We start from the raw sequence: 18,478 nt of genomic DNA, 5'->3' as shown, positions 1-18,478 counted from the left end.
TGGTAAAATTTCTGACTTGCTATTTGTTTTTCTAATTGTAAATGCTTAAAATACTAAAGGGGGATGACTGATGTTTGAAAATGTTTATTTGGTATCAGAAGATCTTGAGTTGTGTGCATGTATACTGCTGGTTTTAACTAGCAATATAACTGGAAAATCACCTACTCATTTTCTTGACATTGTGATTTCAGTATTTAAAATTAAATGCAAGTAGAACATTTTGAATAATTCAGAGTACTAAGTGAATGAAAATTTTTATAATTATAAGTTGAGTAAATATGATATGTTCACTTAACCCAATATTCATTCAGCAACATATATTAAGTCTGTGTTTTAGGCTAGGCAAAATTTGCCAAAGATTCCTAGGTGATTGAGGGGAGCAGGCATGAATAAGACAAGGTCTTATTTGTAGACGAATGAATAAACACTCTAGCAAAGCTTTCTTTAAAGAGGAGGAAATAATAAATTCTGTCTTATATGAGAGATCTGAGAAAGCATCACAGAGGAAATGATAATTGGGCCAGATTTTGAAAATAGAGTAGGAATATTTTTAGAGGTAGCAGCATGGTATTCAATGGCATAAAAGCATCAAAAAGTATGCTTTTGGTTCATACTTGGTTCACTGTGGCTGAAGCTTAGGAAATATCTGAACATGTAACTGGTTGTACGAAGTAGGTGGAGCCAGAAGGAGAGAGGAAAGGATGAAGGTAAAGCTAGATGAGGACCTAATTATTAAGAAACTCATATGCTAGGCTAAAGAATTGGGTTCTGATCCTTTGGGCAATGAGAAGCCATTAGAGGAAAAAAATGGGGTGATGCTTTAGAATGGTGTTTGAGAAAGAGAGTTGAAGCATGAAATATGGGAGAGAAAAAATGCTTCGGAAGGCCGTTGAAATAGACCATTCAATAGTAGATGGACACTAAATTGTGACAGTAAAAAAGGAGAAAAGGGAATGGATTTAAGAGAGATAAGAGAATCTACAAGTTTGAGGACAAGTTGTATGTCGGGTAGAAGAGGAGACAAGAATGTCTCAAACTTTTAGCTTAGATGACTGAAGGAGCAGTGAAGCCATTAACTTAGAAAATAAAGAAGGATGTGCCTATAGAATATTTAGGTGGAAGGGTCTGGTAGGCAATTGACTGACAGCCCATTAGGTGTGCACTCAGGCAAAAACAGAAACTTTAGCTTTGAGAGTCATTGGCATGTAAGTCGTACAGAAGCTATGATGGAGGAATAGAAGAGCACATAAAACAGGAGTAGAAGAATGCTCAGAGCAGAGCCTGGTAGAAGGCCATTGGAATGTCTTTTTGTCTGAAAAGAAAGCAGTGATCCTTGCCACACAGCTAATTGGTCTACAACTCCTTTTGTAAAAAGGAAGTGTGTATCCCAGCCCATCTTGATGATTTATTTTCCATAATGAAGAGTGCTGTGCTAAAGTTGAAAGCTGGCTATAAGACTTTAGAACCTCTCAGAATCAAATGATAATTCCAGCTTGTCATCACCTCAAAAAAAAGGAAATGGAACTTATATTCTAGTGTTAAAATGTACTGTTTGTGTAATTGTAGAAGAACATATAATCACTTGATAGTCATAATGTGTAACTTATTTTGATATATCATGGGTTGTAACATAAGTGTAATTCAGCTGTATAATATGCTTACACCTACCATGTGAAAACACTGATGGTTTTGGAAATCTGTACTAACATAATTTATTTATGTGTCAGCTGTTTGTGATATAGGGTCTGCCTCCTTTAAATATGATATGCGCCGACTCAGTGAAATTCTGGCATTTCCAAGAGCATGGTATAGAAGAAGTATTGCAAGACGTCTATTTCTCGGAGACCAAACCATAAATTTGCCAAGTAAGCTTGTTAAATAATTATAATTTTATAATTTTAATTTTGTTTACAATGGGAGCAAGATCCACACAAACTTGATCTTGCTCAGTAAGTAGTACCATATGATTCATTCATTCATTTAAGAAATGTCTGTTGAGGCCCCCTTATATGCCAAGAACTGGGGATGTATCACAGAACCAGTCAAAAGTCTTGCCCTCTTGGAGATTCCATTCCAACTGACATGTTCTTCTACAGTGATTAATGATTACTCTATAATCTTTGTAAAATCTGGAAATGCAGAAATAATTTTAACCGTTCACGTTAATCATAGTTAGTTAAGCATGGAAAACAGAAAATGTTGGGAACTTGCTACCAATTTGCCAATATTTGTCTCTTGGACTTAGAGATATTGTTGTAGTAATAAGCTCAAGAAAGAGGTGTGGAAGTAAAAAAGTATAATCAGTATCATACAGCGGAAAATATTAGAAGTCCTAGGTCTGGGTCTATTCCCTCACCTGTAAACTGGGACTAGCATACCTGTTTTGCCCTTTTCATGAATTTTCTGTGTTTATTAAATAAAATACTGGAATGCTGTTTGTAAACTCTATATAGTTACTAAATAGAGAACTAGGAGGAATATGTGATGTGATTAGAAATGGTAGATGGGTGAAATTAATTTATAACATGATGATTTTACCCTGTTGCTTTGGATTTCATTTTTGTTTTCTACTTTTCTACTAGCATCTGGTCCAGGGACACCTGATTCCATTGAAGGGGTAAGCCAACACCTTTCCCCTGAATCATCAAGAAAAGCTTACTGCAAAACCTGGGAGCAGCCAAGTCAGTCAGCATCCTTCACCCACATGCCTCAGTCACCTAATGTGTTCAATGAGCATATGACAAATAGCACTATGTCACCAGGGACAGCAGCACAGAGCCTAAAATCACCAGCTTCCATCAGATCAAGGAGTGTATCTGACTCTTCAGTTCCTCGAAGAGGTAAAGCTGCTCTTACTGTTACCAGTAGCCCTCCAATGTTCCCAAGATAAAAAGCTTAGTTGTTCCCAGATTTCTGCCTCAATTGTATGAAGGTACACTCTTGAGATTTTTACTGTAGATTAGAGGAAGGGAGGAGTGGTGAACAAAGCAAATAATAAATACTTCAAACTACTGCAGGACAACTGTAGCTTTGCAATTGGTTAGAGAGGAGGAATTAGCATATTGTTAGTGTGCTCCATGTGTGCTTGGCCTTGTGCCTGAATGTATAAAAATGAATGATGCAGTTCTTGTCACAAAATAGCGTTAACTATAATGAGAAAATGCAGAATTCAGGACATACACTGAGTTCATAAGAACACAGAAGGCTGGTACCCCAGCTGGCCTCTACGTTTCATAATGGTCCTTGTCTTGGAGGCCTCCATTTGGCAGCAGAACCTTATGACTTTCTCCTTTGTTAAGAAAATCCCAGGGTGACAAATGATATGTGATGCTATAGTCCATGCACACCAGAATTTCCTCATATAAATTGGGAGCCATAGAGAATTTCATGAGCTTTCAAGTGGTAAGGCTGTCAGCACTTACTAAACATTCTGTAAATGGCAACCATCATTTTATATAATGGTAACCAATATGAGAACTATTAAACATTAGAGTGTAAGACAAGAATATAATATTTTTACTTCTTAGGTTCTAGTGATGAGTAGTTTTTGCTTTGTAATTGGCTTGACATTTATGTGAATGTGTATTTGATTTTTCTATTTTTAGATTCACTTTCAAAAACATCAACTCCTTTTAACAAGTCAAACAAAGCAGCAAGCCAACAAGGGACCCCATGGGAAACACTTGTCGTGTTTGCTATCAACTTGAAGCAATTAAACGTTCAAATGAATATGAGTAATGTAATGGGAAATACAACGTAAGCTATCCAAACACAAAGGAAATATATTTAATCATTATTTATAATTTTTCCTACATTGTAATAAAGCAATTCAAAACCTTTTTTTAAATGCTGAAATATTTGAGAAAGTAAAGGTAAAAGAGATTTTATCCTGAAAATGAGCATATGACAAATAGCAGTATCCTGAAATATATACCACATCATTTTTATAAGAAATGTGTTGTTTTATTGTCAAACTTGACCTTTTACTTAAATAATTTGAGTTAACTCCTTTTTAATGTAAATTCTGTTTTAATTCATAACATTGAAAGCCATACATCTAATGAATAACGCTTTTTCCTTTTTTTAGTTGGACAACTAGTGGTTTGAAGAGCCAGGGCCGACTGTCAGTAGGAAGTAATCGTGATCGAGAAATTAGCATGTCCGTTGGTCTGGGAAGATCACAGTTAGATTCTAAAGGAGGAGTAGTTGGAGGAACCATAGACGTCAATGCTTTGGAGATGGTTGGTATGTTGAAATTTTATGACTGGTCTGTCATTTCTTTAAAAATATATATTGAAAAACTTTTGAACTTGATTCTGATGAATTTTTCCCATAGATACGTCTGTGAAAAATAATTATTGTTTCTGCTTTAGCTCATATTTCTGAACATCCGAATCAGCAACCCAGTCACAAAATTCAGATTACTATGGGTTCTACTGAAGCTCGTGTGGATTACATGGGCTCAAGTATCCTCATGGGGATCTTCAGTAATGCTGACCTTAAGCTTCAGGATGAATGGAAAGTTAATCTGTATAATACATTGGATTCAAGCATAACTGATAAAAGGTATTAATTTATTTATTAAGACATTACTCTTAACATATTTTTAACATATTTTCTATCATGCAGTGAGGAAACAACAAGCACTCTTTCCTGCAAAATGATTTCCTATTACACAATTAATATAAATTTAAAAGCTGGGTCAGGAAGAGAAATTTCTTGTACTTTTAAAGTATCTTCTATTATATGATAAAGATTCTGTTTTATGCTCTAGTGAGATCTTTGTCCATGGCGATTTGAAGTGGGATATTTTCCAAGTAATGATATCAAGATCTACCACACCAGACCTGATAAAAATAGGAATGAAGCTGCAAGAATTTTTCACACAACAGTTTGACACCAGTAAACGGGCTCTGTCTACCTGGGGACCAGTTCCTTATCTTCCACCAAAGACGATGACTAACAACCTAGAGAAAAGTTCACAAGAACAATGTAAGAATTAGAATTAAGCCTTTGTATATGCTTTATCTTCTACTAAATGTTCCATTCTTAATTTAAAAGAATAATAACAAGAATAATCTATATCCATACTTACAAAACAGCCTGCAGACTCTTTATCCCATTCACTCAGCAAAGGACCAGATTTTCTACCTGCTTGGAATTAGAGGCCATCATTTGGGAAGTCATCACTTATTATCTCTTCCCCTGCCATGATGCATCTGCCACTATAGCCACCATGTGCTCTTGAATACTGTTTATGGCAATATCATGGCCTGGTTTGGAGTGTGGGATGTGGAGTCAGAATATTTGGGTTTAGATTTATTAGCTGTGTGAAAATGGGCAAACCACTCAGCACAAAATTATTATCACAAGATAAAATTTTATAAAAATAAATATTTTTACTCAGTAATTCAATTGGCAAACATTTATTAAGCACAGCTTTGTGCTTAGGCACTCTTCTAAGCACTACCTAGTGGTGGACAGAATGGCTACCCTCATGGAACTTACATTCTAATGGGAAAGACAGACCATAATAAAATTACTAACTAAATATATAGAATAATTTCAGTTGGAAGTGCTGAGGAAAAGAACAAAACAGGGTGAATATAGAGAATGATAAGATTTGAGGATACCTATTTAGAAAGGGTAATCAGAGAAGACATTTCGGAAGTGGAATGGTGAATGAGTGACAGAACTACACTAAGATCTGGAGGAAGAGAGTTCAAGGTATAGGGGGCTGTTGAGGGCTCTGAAACTCTTGTAGTAGGAACACACTTGTTTGAGGATATCTGCAGCTGGAGCAGAATGAGCAAAGAGGAAACTGGACATGAATTCAAATTATGCCACAGATAAGATTTTTAACATGATGGGTAGCTATTAAAGAGTAGCAGCTTTGATATCTGATTTGCCTTTTCTTAAAATAATCCTTTTTAAAGCATCACTCTGGTTACAGTGTGGAGAACAGACTATAAGCAGTTAAGAATGGAAGTAAGAAAACCATTGCAATAGTCACCATTTTACAAAGTTACATTACTATTGTAGGAGGCCCTTACACTGGGTTGATAGAGGTAAAAGTGGTGAAAAGTAGTCAGAATGAGTATAACCTTTTAGTAACTTTTTATTATCAAAAAAGCAATACATGTACATTGAAAAAAACTAGAAAATACATACAAGCAACAAAAATAAAACCATTACTTTCCACTTAGATATCACAGTGAACATCTTAGAACATCTTAGAGCATATACTTCCAGATATTTACTTATGCATCTGTATATATGCATACTTTTTGTCAAATACCATTCACACTGTTTTGTCACCTTTCTCTAGTCAACATCTCCAACATTCCATTTTGTAAATTATGTAAATCCTTTAGCTTTCAAAGCACATTCAAATTTCTCCAGTTGACCTAAAAATACCCTTTATAATTGGTTTGTCCAAACCAGTATATCCAATCCAAGATCACAGATTAAATCTGGCTGTGCTCCTTTACTATTTTTTAATTTAGGATAGTTCCTTTTTTGTATAAGCTGACTTGTTGAAGAGATCTGGTCAGCTATCCTATAGAATGTCCTGTCTTTTAGATTTTTTTTCAGTTGTTTCCTTGTAGTGTCATTTATCTGGTTACTCTAGTTCATGCATTTTCTTTAAACTAGAAATGATATCAGGCATATAGCAATACAGGGATATTCTGCAAAATGCTTGGCCTGGATTCTTCAAAAAAGTCCTTGTCATGAAAAATAAACAGGCTTAGGGAACTGTTTTAGATTAAAAGAAACATGTCAGCTGAATACAATTTAAAATCCATGGTTGGATCTGGGATGAGAGGTGTGGAAAACAGCCAGCAATGACAGTACTGGAATAAGTGGGAAGTATAAACTGTATGTTTGATTATGCTTCTCAAACGTTAATGTGCATCTGAAACACTGGACATCTTATTGAAATACAGATTCTGATACAGTATGGGTGGACTTGAGAGTCTGCAGTTCCGACAGGCTCCTGGGTGATGATGATTCTGCTGGTCTTCTTACCTCACTTTTCAAGAGTATAGGGAAGTAAAAAGTGTATTTAAAATCAGGGGGTCTGCATTTGGTCTCTAGTCTTCCAGTCACTGGTTCACTTAACCCCTTGGTTCTTCTGCTTCTTCACTTGAAGTCAGTTAAGGTGAAATACCTGGTTTACAGTGTTACTATGAGACTTATGTAAAATTTCGTGCAAGCACTTTGTAAATCATTATCATTACAGAAGTATTAGTTTTAATTATTAGCAAGTTACTACTTTCCTTAGCTGCATCTTCATGCAGCATATTTTCCCATATTGTCTTTTGATCAGCTACTGCTTAACATTAATCAGGTGTTGGACGTCGTTTCATCCCTTACCTGGGTCCCTTTCAGCTGAAGAAAGTAGCCATTTGCTGCTCTCCTACCCCATTTAGGGTACTCATGAGGAACTTTAGGATATATGGTTTTTGGTTTTCTTGCAGTGCTTGATGCAGCTCATCATCGACATTGGCCTGGAGTACTGAAGGTGGTATCAGGATGCCACATATCCTTATTTCAGATTCCATTACCAGAAGATGGAATGCAATTTGGAGGATCAATGAGCTTGCATGGAAATCATATGACACTGGCTTGTTTTCATGGCCCAAATTTCCGTTCAAAATCTTGGGCCCTTTTTCATTTAGAAGAACCAAATATTGCTTTTTGGACCGAAGCTCAGAAAATCTGGGAAGATGGTAAACTGACACATTTCCAGCTTTTACTTTTTCCTATCTTCTGATATGATTATAAAAGACAAGTAATTTTCCTTTCTCATATATCTTTTGTCTGTTTATATATTTCTGAAGTCCACCTATCTTTGTTATAGTGTATCTGACATGTGAAGGAGTTCTCTGTCAATATGTCAATATCTATAATGTCTGGAACATGTTAAAGAAATTATTTCTGAACTTACTGTCTCACTCCCTGTTTCTTACTTAGGCAATTCAGATTTCTGCTGCTGTGGCTAGCCATAGCCATAATAATAGTTATCCTTCATCTTTCTTATAAAAGCACACGGAGGTAGTTGAGGAAATGATTTGCCAGTCAAGACTATCTTATAAAGCTTTTGCTAGTTACAACCAAAAGAAACAAGAACTATTTGTGAATTATTTGTTTTTTGTTTTGTTTTTCTTCTCATTTATTTGTTTTTGCTTTTGTTTTTGTTTGTTTTTTTTTAGTTGTCATCTCACTCTGTTGCCCAGGCTGGAGTGCAGTGGCACACTCACAGCCACCCCAGCATCAACCTGCTGGGCTCTGGCAATCCTTCTGCCACAGCCTTCCAAGTAGCCAGAACTACAGGTGTGCACTACAACTGGCTAATTTTTTATTTATTGTAGAGACGAGGTCTCGCCAAGTTGCCCAAGCTGGTCTTGAACCCCCAGGATCAGGCAATCCACTTGCCTCAGCCTCCCAAAGTGTTGGGATTACAGGCTGAGCCACTGAGCCCGGCCTATTCTTCATCTTTATAGCCTTCCTATCCATGTGTGACTTAACTAATCTATTGCTCTTAAGCTACAGCTATTTTCTTGGATCTGAATATAGTTTGCTTTAAAAAGCAATTTTTTTTTCCATTTGTCCTAGGCTCAAGTGACCACTCTACATATATTGTGCAAACACTGGATTTTCATCTGGGTCATAACACTATGGTTACCAAACCGTGTGGTGCTTTGGAAAGTCCTATGGCAACAATAACCAAGATAACAAGGCGCCGCCATGAAAATCCACCCCATGGAGTAGCAAGTGTGAAAGAATGGTTCAATTATGTCACAGCTACAAGGAATGAAGGTTACAATTTTGAGTCTTTGGAGAGATGTATTCAGTTTTTTCTATTTTGGGTTCTGTTGACTATGTTTAAAATTTAAGTGGAGGTGGCGTTTTCGTTTCCTTAAACAACTTTCATTTCACTCCTGCTTACACAAGTAATGTTAGTTCACTACATGATTCACCATCCTGGAAGTGCAACTTCTTATAGACTCAAGTTATTTTAGATGTATTTAAAAACATTCAAAATAAAATTTGTTTTGTTTTGTTTTGTTTGAGTTGGAGTCTCGCTCTATTGCTCAAATTGGAGTGCAGTGGCACGCCCACAGCCACCCCAGCATCAACCTGCTGGGCTCAGACGATCCTTCTGCCTCAGCCTTCCAACTACAGGCACATGCTACCACGCCGGCTAATGTTTTGATTTAGTGTAGAGATGAGGTCTTGCCAAGTTGCCCAGGCTGTTCTCGAATCCGAGGGCTCAGGCAATCCACTCACTTCGGCCTCCCAAAGTGCTGGGATTACAGGCTTGAGTCACCACACCCAGCCAAAATTGGTTTTAAATAAATTAAGTTTATTATATTGGGGAATATTTTGGAAATTTTTGGAAAATGACCTTGGGAAAATATTCTTGTAGAAATGCTAAAAAGTAGAGGTTTGGGGAAGTTACTACACACCCAAATAATGGAATGCCACAGACGTAACGTTGAGGATGGCTGGAACAAAATTAAAGTAAATAATATTATCTCTATCAATTTGTCAGTTTAAAAAGAGTGCTTTAGATGAGTGTCTTCATTTTATGAGATATACTAGTCTTGTGATGATGTGGTCACAGTAACTCTTATTTCATAGTGGTTTTGGGATTTGAGTTTACAGTATTGCTTTTACTAGTTGTTCCATGTATTGGAAAACTAACTAGATTAAGACATGTTGAGAACTGAATGTTTTACATATAAATAGCCTTTTAAAAAAATAGAATAGATGATGATTTAGGCCCCACAGGGAATAGTTACCATAGAATAGACAACCAGGGATTAAATAGAGACTGTTAAAAATGTCCTGAGAACAAAGGAGGATAAGAAAGCAAAATAGATGCTAATGCCTGTATTGACTTTTCTACCTTCCAAACAGGACCTACGGGGGGAAAAGAGATCTTTTTTGACTGGACTGTTTTGGGGTGTCTGCTAGCATAATGACCTGCTGTCTGTATGCCTAGAAAAATATTAATTTTTATAAGACATCTGTAGTATAATCATAGCATATAGCTTGAGGAAAATTAGGACTTCTACCTGACTTCAAGATCATGATCCTGTTAAATCCTAAGTCTCTATAAGAGTGAAGTGTCCAATCTATGGAGACCTTTGGCCATAATAAAACTTAAGTGCAGACATGAATTCAGTTGAGAGTAATATTCTTTTTAAAGTCCCAGAAACCAAAACTGGAATGTATTTAGTTTATCGGAATCTCATTATAAAACTTTGGTCTTGAGAATGGTGGTTGATATATACATATATATTCTTTTTTATGTAATTCTTTCCGACTTTTGCAATGATAATAGTTCTGTGTATCACAGTGTCTTGAGCACTGTAGGCTTATCAATGCCTATTGATTTAATTTGACTCTTATTTATCATTATGCATATAGAGCTAAACTTACTCCGTAATGTGGATGCTAATAACACTGAGAATAGCACTACTGTGAAGAATTCTAGTTTGCTGAGCGGATTCAGAGGAGGTTCTAGCTATAACCATGAAACAGAGACTATCTTTGCATTACCAAGGATGCAGCTTGACTTTAAATCCATTCATGTTCAAGAACCACAGGAACCTTCATTACAGGGTATGTGGAAAAACAATCTAAAGTTACTAAGAAGGAATTTCAAACTATTGCTGCCTCCCCATGGGTTAATTCTGTAATGATAATCTAACTAAATTGATTTTCTAGCTCAAATGGATTGATTTTCTTACTAGCTACATGACCTTTGGCAAATTAATTAACCCACTTGTGCCTCTTTCTCCTCAGAAAAATGAAGAAGAATAATTGGACTTTACTTATAGGGCTTTAATAAGGAATAAATGGCATATACAGGTTGAGCATCCCAAATCCAAAAACCTGAAATGCTCCAAAACCCAAAACATTTTGAGCCCCAACATGACATTCAAAGGAAATGCTTATTGGAGGATTTCAGATTTTTGGATTAGGAATACTGAAACCAGTAAATATAATGCAAACATTTCAAAATCCAAAGTTCAAAACACTTCTGGTTCCAAGCATTTTGGATAAGGATATTCAGCCAATACTAGGAAAGTGCTTAATAAACTATCATCATTCTATAAGTCACATACAGATATTGCTCTTTTCTCTATAGTTGCATTTCATGTGGACCTATGTAAATTCGTATTAATGGGAAGAGGAAAACTCTTTTCACTAAATATTATACTGTAAAATAACTATTATTGCAGATGCCAACTTGAAGCCAAAAGTAGAATGTAGTGTGGTGACAGAGTTCACTGACCACATTTGTGTGACTATGGATGCTGAGCTCATCATGTTTCTTCATGATTTAGTGTCAGCTTATCTTAAAGAAAAAGAAAAAGGTGAGTAGAATATTTTCTTTTTTTTCTTTCCAGCTGCTGGAAAGGCAACTATCAATGCCTTATATATGTATTTTTATGGTCTTGTGAGAAAATGAGGGACTTTGTCCTTCTATGAGTTGGAAATAACAGTAAACAACACTAATAGGCCCATATGTGACAGGCTTCCTGAGTCTTTCCTGGATATACAGTACTCTTTTTCTAATCATACCTCACACAGAATGGTGTTGTATACTTTACAAAGTGTTTCTATACACATTATCTTATATACATTTTCAGGTAGATCTTGTAGGAGATTCTTGCAAAGTAGGAAAATATAAGAAAATTTTGCAAATCTAAGTGAAATGACTAAATAAACCACATAATAAAGAAGCTTGAGTTACATACATAAGCATTTTATATACATAAAATTTAGAAAACTAAATTGAATAAGGAGATTAATCTGTTTGGAATGCAGAGAACTTTTTCTTTTATAAATAAGTGATTTAGACCTTGGTGGTGGTATTTTGTTTTCATAAGCTGGCTAACATTGGTTCACTTACTAGAAACTTAAATGTTTGCCCATTAGGAAATATATGGTAGCCCTAATAGCCACCTGAAATTTGTTGACTATATTATAGTACTCTATAGCTATTTAAAAGAATGAGGTGGCTCATAATTTTTACAGCCCAGTCTTCACCTTAAATACCTAAGTTTGTTCAGTGGTACTTGTCAGTCTATATAATAGTATGTGTTAAAATTGGGGGAAATTTGTGAGTATTAATATTGTAATAAATAGAAGCCATCAAACCATTAAAAAAAAAAAAAGGAATGAGGTAGTTCAAATTAAGCCTTACAAATCATTACATTTTAAATGTAGTTATGGTGACAGAGTTCACTGACCACATTTGTGTGATTGTGAATGCATTTTGAAATGTAATGATTTGTAATGCTTCAAAAATACACTGTCACTCATCTAATAAATATGCATTATCAAATATGAATATACAATGGTAAAACTACAGATGTGATTCTTTTTTTTTAACTTTTAAATTTTTTTATTTTAAAATTGTGGGATACAATTTAGGGATATACGAATATTCATTGTGCAGGTACCCTTGTTGATGAGGTGTGTCCCCCTTTCCCCAGGCAGATTTCTACTACTGTCAATCCCACCTCCCCCGCCCCCCACTGCAGTTTCCTGCTACTGTCAATTCTTTTCTTATAGTATTACAGTAGTTGTTCATAGTACACTTATGAGTGAGAACATGTGATACTCAGTTTTCTGTTTCTGTGAAAGATCACTCAGTATTATAGACTTTAATTCCATCCAGGTTGCTGCGAAGTTCATGATTTTGTTCTTCTTTATGGCTGCGTAATATTCCATTATGTATATGTACCACATTTTTTAAATACAGTCCTCTTTTGATGGGCAGCATGGTTAGTTCCCTGTTCTTGCTATTATGAGCAAGGCTGCGATACCATGTGCAGGTATCTTTTTTACAGAGTGATTTGAGTTCTTCCTGGTATATTCCCAGTAGGGGGATTGTGGGGTCATGTGGAAGGTCAATTTTTAGAACTTTCAGGAATTGCCACACTGATTTCCACGGAAGCTGTACTAGTTTACATTCCCACCAACAGTGTAGAAGTGCTCCCTTTTTGCCACATCCTCTCCAGCATCTGTTATTTTTGAATTAATGATGATGGTCATTCTGACTGGAGTTAGGTGGTATCTCAGTGTAGTTTTATTTTGCATCTCCCTGATGACCAGTGAGGCTGAACATATTTTCATGTATCTGTTGGCAGCTCATATGTCTTCTTTTATGAACTGCCTATTCATATCTTTTGCCCACTTGGTAATGGGGATGTTTGTCTTTTTCTTTTCAGCGAGTTTGAGTTCATCATAGATCCTAATGTTAGGCCTTTGTCAGACATGGAGGTGGCAAATATTTTTTTCCAGTCTGTGGGATAGCTTGGAATAAGTGCAATTTGTTCAGGTCCCACTATAACATTGTCTCAATTTTTTCATGAAGAAAAAGTATAAAATTTGTCCTGCAGATATTTCAGAAATAAGATAATCAAAAGACCATGTTGAAAGAATAGCATGCATAGACTGAACTGCTCTTTATTACTATCCAGTCAAGATGTGCCAATAAATTCAGTGAGAGAGTAAAATCATTAATAATGGCTAGGAGAAATCTATCAGACCTCAGATGAAACTTGAAGTAAAATGACTGAAGCCATATAATGGGCATTATATATAACATACAAGTAGATCCAGTCTTCATATACAGCAATAACATACACCAGTCACTGGTAATCCTTTTGTTTTTTTCTCTGCCTTAATATTTAAACTTAATGTAGAAGAAAAACAGATTCTAGATAAACCTGTGACATTCACAGTTACTTTCTAATCTACCTAGATGTGAAAGTCTGCTGGATTTCTCTTCAATATTATATGAGAACTTTGTCATTTTATGAAATATTGTGTTGGTCTCAGTCTGCCATGAGCTATATGTATTTCTTAAAAAAAAAAGTTTGAATATAAGCTGTTGTAAACTATTTCGATAGGGAAAAGGATGGATTTACAATAACAAACTGTTATCTGAGAGGATTTCAGTTATAAAGATATTTTCATAGCTGTAAGAATATTTTGTTACTACAAATGAGAAACAGTTAGTTTTGGCCAAAATACTCAAACATCCTTGAGGAAATTCTTAACGGCATGTAAGAGTAGACCAGAATCAACATGTTCGTAGAACATCGAAATAAATTGTACTACTGTTACGACCATCAATAACAAACAAAAGCCCAGCATCTGAGCAGGCAGTGGAATCTGTGTTCTTACATAGTGTGGTACTACAGCTACATTCCTAGGCTCATTGCCAAACAAGTTGACCAGAGCTACATAATGCATAATCAATTATTTCACATCTAGCTTGTGTCTTGAAACTTCTGCCATAAGAGAAATGCTCTGTTCATTGAATAAGATCATATGAAAGCTACCTATGTCTCAGATTAGATTTTATATATATTTGAAATAGCAAATATTTTTTATATATTTGTGATTTTTTTTAAACTTATCTTTTTATAAAATATTTACTTGGGCATTCAGTATAAAGAGTGAAAAGGCTGCTTACATTAAAAAGCTCCACTTTTTTTAGTGCCACTGTTCAAGCACATACATAACCATTAACATACAAAAACCATTGATTTAGATACTTTAAATGAATTATATGATATATGAATTATATCTCAAAGCTATTTTTAAAAATCATCTACCTTCAACCATTCTTTGGGAAATCTACAGTGGTCAATTTCAGTGCCATATGCCTGCTATTAAATCAGTGATCTCAGTAAATTTTACCTTTAGTGTTGACATTGTTTTTCTCCAAGAAATACCAATAATTGGTACTTATACATGACTTATTTTAAAATATTACTTTCTAAGAAACATAATTAAATGAGAACCAATTATTCTGTTCTTATGGTATTTAAAATGAATTTATAAGATATAATATGAATCTATACTTTCCTTTTAGCCATTTTTCCACCTCGGATTTTATCTACTCGACCAGGACAGAAAAGTCCAATTATTATACATGATGACAATTCCTCTGACAAAGACCGAGAAGATGGCATCACTTATACTACTGTAGACTGGAGAGATTTTATGTGCAATACATGGCATCTAGAACCCACTCTAAGGTAAGTAATGGCTGTACACATTTTACTCATATAGCCTGAGGGATTACCATGAGAAAAAGGTTATAAATAATGTAGGCTAAATTTGATTACCAAAAGATGTATTCAGAATTTAATTGCTTGTAACCTCTACAGCTTCTGATTGCTATTTTTGCTGCTCCTTTGTGCTTTTGTGTTTCTAAGTAAGGCAAAAGAAGCACAAACACTGAGAATAGCTCAGCGCTGATAAGTTGTCCACTGTGTGACATTCTGTCAGCTAGTCACTAAAATATGAGAAAATAACTCTCTTTCCACTGTTGCTGTTACTTTTCACCTCCTCACTAGGATGTCCTTTTCAGGTGTCTGATGTAGCTATAGTAAACTGCTTTGTTACTTAGTTTGGGGAGATGCAGTACGTATCATACATCATTATTAAGGAGCCATTGTACTTTTTCACTGAATGTATGTTATGACAATGTCATAGACTCAGCAATGTCACAATGTCCTTCTGTTGGTATACTGAACAACATAAAACCATACCTAATAGCACTATCAAATCCAGGTTCCCTTATGAAGTCATGTTCTATTATAGTCATGATCCCAATTACATCACCTTGTTTTCATTTCAAAATTTCAAAAATATTTTCTAGTTTTAGTTATAATAGTTGCTATAACTAGTAGTATTTGTTTTTTGTGTCCTTGTTTGTTATTAATACACACAGCTTTCCTATTTTTTTCCCTCTTCTGCTTTAATTAAATTATGACTGTCCATATTCTGGAATAATAGTATTTTTTAAAGTCCATTACACTCCAATACATCATTTTGCATACTGATATAGACTTTATTTAGATAAGATTATTATTCAGATATATTTATGCCACAAAATAATTCCAAAATAAAATCTCCATGATACAATGGACTCTTGTATAAGCAGAAAGAAGTGACCTTGTGTAATTGATTTGTTTTCAATAAAATGTGCTGTAACCATTGGTGCTAATAGTACACATACCTGTGAGAAATAGTAACAGTGTTAAAACATTGCAGAGGTCTAATGTAGAAAACTATTTGTAAAATCTGTTTTGCATTTGTAAATATAAATAATTATAATGGAATTGACTATTTTTTACAGTGAGTATATTTAAATGGAATATACAATGAATTTAGTTTCAAGTGAGTATAAAAATGTTAACCATATTCTTTTTTAGCAAACTAACAAGGGTAACTAGTAAGTAATATGGCATAGTAGTTGAGTGCGTGGTTAAGAGCTCTGGTGCTAAGCCCAGCTGTATTGCAGAGTAGTTGGCTGAGGTAGGCCAAAAGACATAACCCCTTCTCTCTATGCTTCAGTTGCCTGATGTGAAAAATTTGGAAAATGATATCACCTACCTTGTAGGATTGTTACATTGGTTAAGTGACTTCATCAATGCAAATGCATTTGAGGAGATCAGTGGTTAAACACTCGCTACCTGAGTTTAGGACCAATTAAAACAGTGAGAGAAAAGCAGGCATAAGTCAAACTGACACTTTTAATACTGATAAAGCTGATAGCAGAATGTGGTTTGGATATAGGGCAACAGTGGCTTTCTACTACCAAGTCCAGATTTGGTCTTACCTACAGGACCTCAATGATGCAGAACTTCATGGAGGGGAGGTGGCTAGAGTTATACAATCTGTACTCAGCCACAGACAGCACTGAATGCTCTCCAGATGTTTAGGGGCTTGCCCTTGAAAAACCGGTAGCACGGAGGAGCAGACTAAAACGAGTTACACTAAGACAAAGAGGGAGAAGGGCTCTTTTAACCACAGTACTCAGATCCTCTGTTGACGTTGCTGATCGGATAAATCAGTACAGGGGCAGAGGAAGGCCAGGAGTGTTTCACTAATATTTGTTTCTCCATATGAAAGGAAATATCAGAAATGAGAAAAATATTCTCCAAACATGTTTAGCACATAGCATTCAGCCTTTTTTCCTCCTACTATGCCATATGCTTGTGAAATCATACATTAACTAGGAGTTCTTTTAAAAGCTCAAGATGACTATATAACAGACCTAAAACAAATTAATCAGGATGAAATTCAGTAAACACTATTGCTGTGTGTAGGGTGTTAAGGATACTTAGGATCACATATATTTTTTTTATTGTTGTTGTAGCAAATCCAGGAATTATAGGCTCAATCATTCAAATGTACCTACTAAAAGTATTTTGTCCTGAATATATTATGAAGACTTAATGAAGTTCTTGACCAACCTTTAGGACTGTGCTAGGGCATTATGCCCCTTATTAATAACTAATTATTATTTTAGATTAATTTCTTGGACTGGAAGAAAGATTGACCCAGTAGGCGTTGATTATATTCTTCAAAAATTGGGCTTTCATCATGCCAGGACTACTATTCCTAAATGGCTTCAGAGAGGAGTCATGGACCCACTAGACAAGGTTCTGTCAGTTCTTATCAAAAAGCTTGGTACTGCACTACAGGACGAAAAGGAAAAGAAAGGAAAAGACAAAGAAGAACACTAAAAATGTTATTTGATCTGTGAACAAATTATGATTGTGTCCGTTAAGTTTTATTACACTGGAGTGTTATTCTTTTTTAGTATACTTTTAAATATAACTTTAAAATAATTCTAACTTTGTGGCCATTATATTAAAAGTTTGTAAGTTAACCTGCTTATTCTAGTTCCACCATTCTGTGTACTATGAAGTATTGCATGATAATGTAAATTTTGTGAAAAACTAGATTAAAATATATAAATCTACTTATTAGGGTTTATAATTGTATTATGTGCAATATGATTCCTGCATCTTTAAAGTATTTGCAGAATAACTGTGAATTTTTTTGTTATTGGCCATAACTTTTAGAAAAAAAATCTTGTTGATAATGTGATTTTTGGGGGGTCATTAATCTTTTTTTAACATAAACTTGTATAAATGCCTATTTGTATATAGCTTGAGTAATTGTGATATGATTATATACACTAAAATATTATTTGTAACTATTGTAATAAAATCACAATAATGGCTTCAGTCTGTAGTTGTTTTTGAATCTTTTTCTTCTTTGGTAGCTTATGTTATAATTAACAGATGTCCATACTGCATTACAATTATCAGATGTTTTCTTAGAAGATGATTAATATTTATAAAATTTTTTTAAAGGACTTACAGTCATCCCTCCTGTATCTGTATCTCCATGGGTTCTACATCTGTGATTTCAATTAACTGCAGATCAAAAATATTTGGGGGGAAAAAAATCCCATAGAGTTCTAAAAAGCAAAACTTGAATTTTCTGTGTGCCAAGTACTACATTAATTCCACACAAGTATGGTGATGAGTAGGTACTGTATCCAGTATTATAAGTAATCTAGAGATGATTTAAAGTACTCAGGAGGATATATGTAGGTTGTATGCAAATATTACGCCAT

At 34.9% G+C, this 18,478-nt stretch overlaps 1 protein-coding gene across 1 annotated transcript in view; it reads left to right on the top strand.

The window, feature by feature from the left end:
* The window catches only part of KIAA1109 (KIAA1109 ortholog), a 219,682-nt gene extending 201,596 nt beyond the window's left edge, over window positions 1–18,086 (top strand). The window contains exons 73-84 of the mRNA XM_021717738.1: window positions 1,728–1,865; window positions 2,583–2,840; window positions 3,606–3,756; window positions 4,088–4,245; window positions 4,374–4,566; window positions 4,775–4,992; window positions 7,482–7,733; window positions 8,620–8,823; window positions 10,441–10,635; window positions 11,259–11,393; window positions 14,912–15,077; window positions 17,360–18,086. Coding sequence (XP_021573413.1) covers window positions 1,728–1,865; window positions 2,583–2,840; window positions 3,606–3,756; window positions 4,088–4,245; window positions 4,374–4,566; window positions 4,775–4,992; window positions 7,482–7,733; window positions 8,620–8,823; window positions 10,441–10,635; window positions 11,259–11,393; window positions 14,912–15,077; window positions 17,360–17,576 — 2,285 coding nt within the window. The 3' untranslated portion in view covers window positions 17,577–18,086. The remainder of the gene's footprint in view (window positions 1–1,727; window positions 1,866–2,582; window positions 2,841–3,605; window positions 3,757–4,087; window positions 4,246–4,373; window positions 4,567–4,774; window positions 4,993–7,481; window positions 7,734–8,619; window positions 8,824–10,440; window positions 10,636–11,258; window positions 11,394–14,911; window positions 15,078–17,359) is intronic.
* The last annotated feature ends 392 nt before the right edge of the window (window positions 18,087–18,478 follow it).

Source organism: Carlito syrichta, unplaced genomic scaffold (assembly GCF_000164805.1).
Source record: "Carlito syrichta isolate Samal-C Ts95f unplaced genomic scaffold, Tarsius_syrichta-2.0.1 Scaffold310650, whole genome shotgun sequence".
NCBI lineage: Eukaryota > Metazoa > Chordata > Mammalia > Primates > Tarsiidae > Carlito > Carlito syrichta.
Note: the sequence above shows the minus strand (reverse complement) of the source record. Positions and strands in the feature narration are given on the sequence as shown.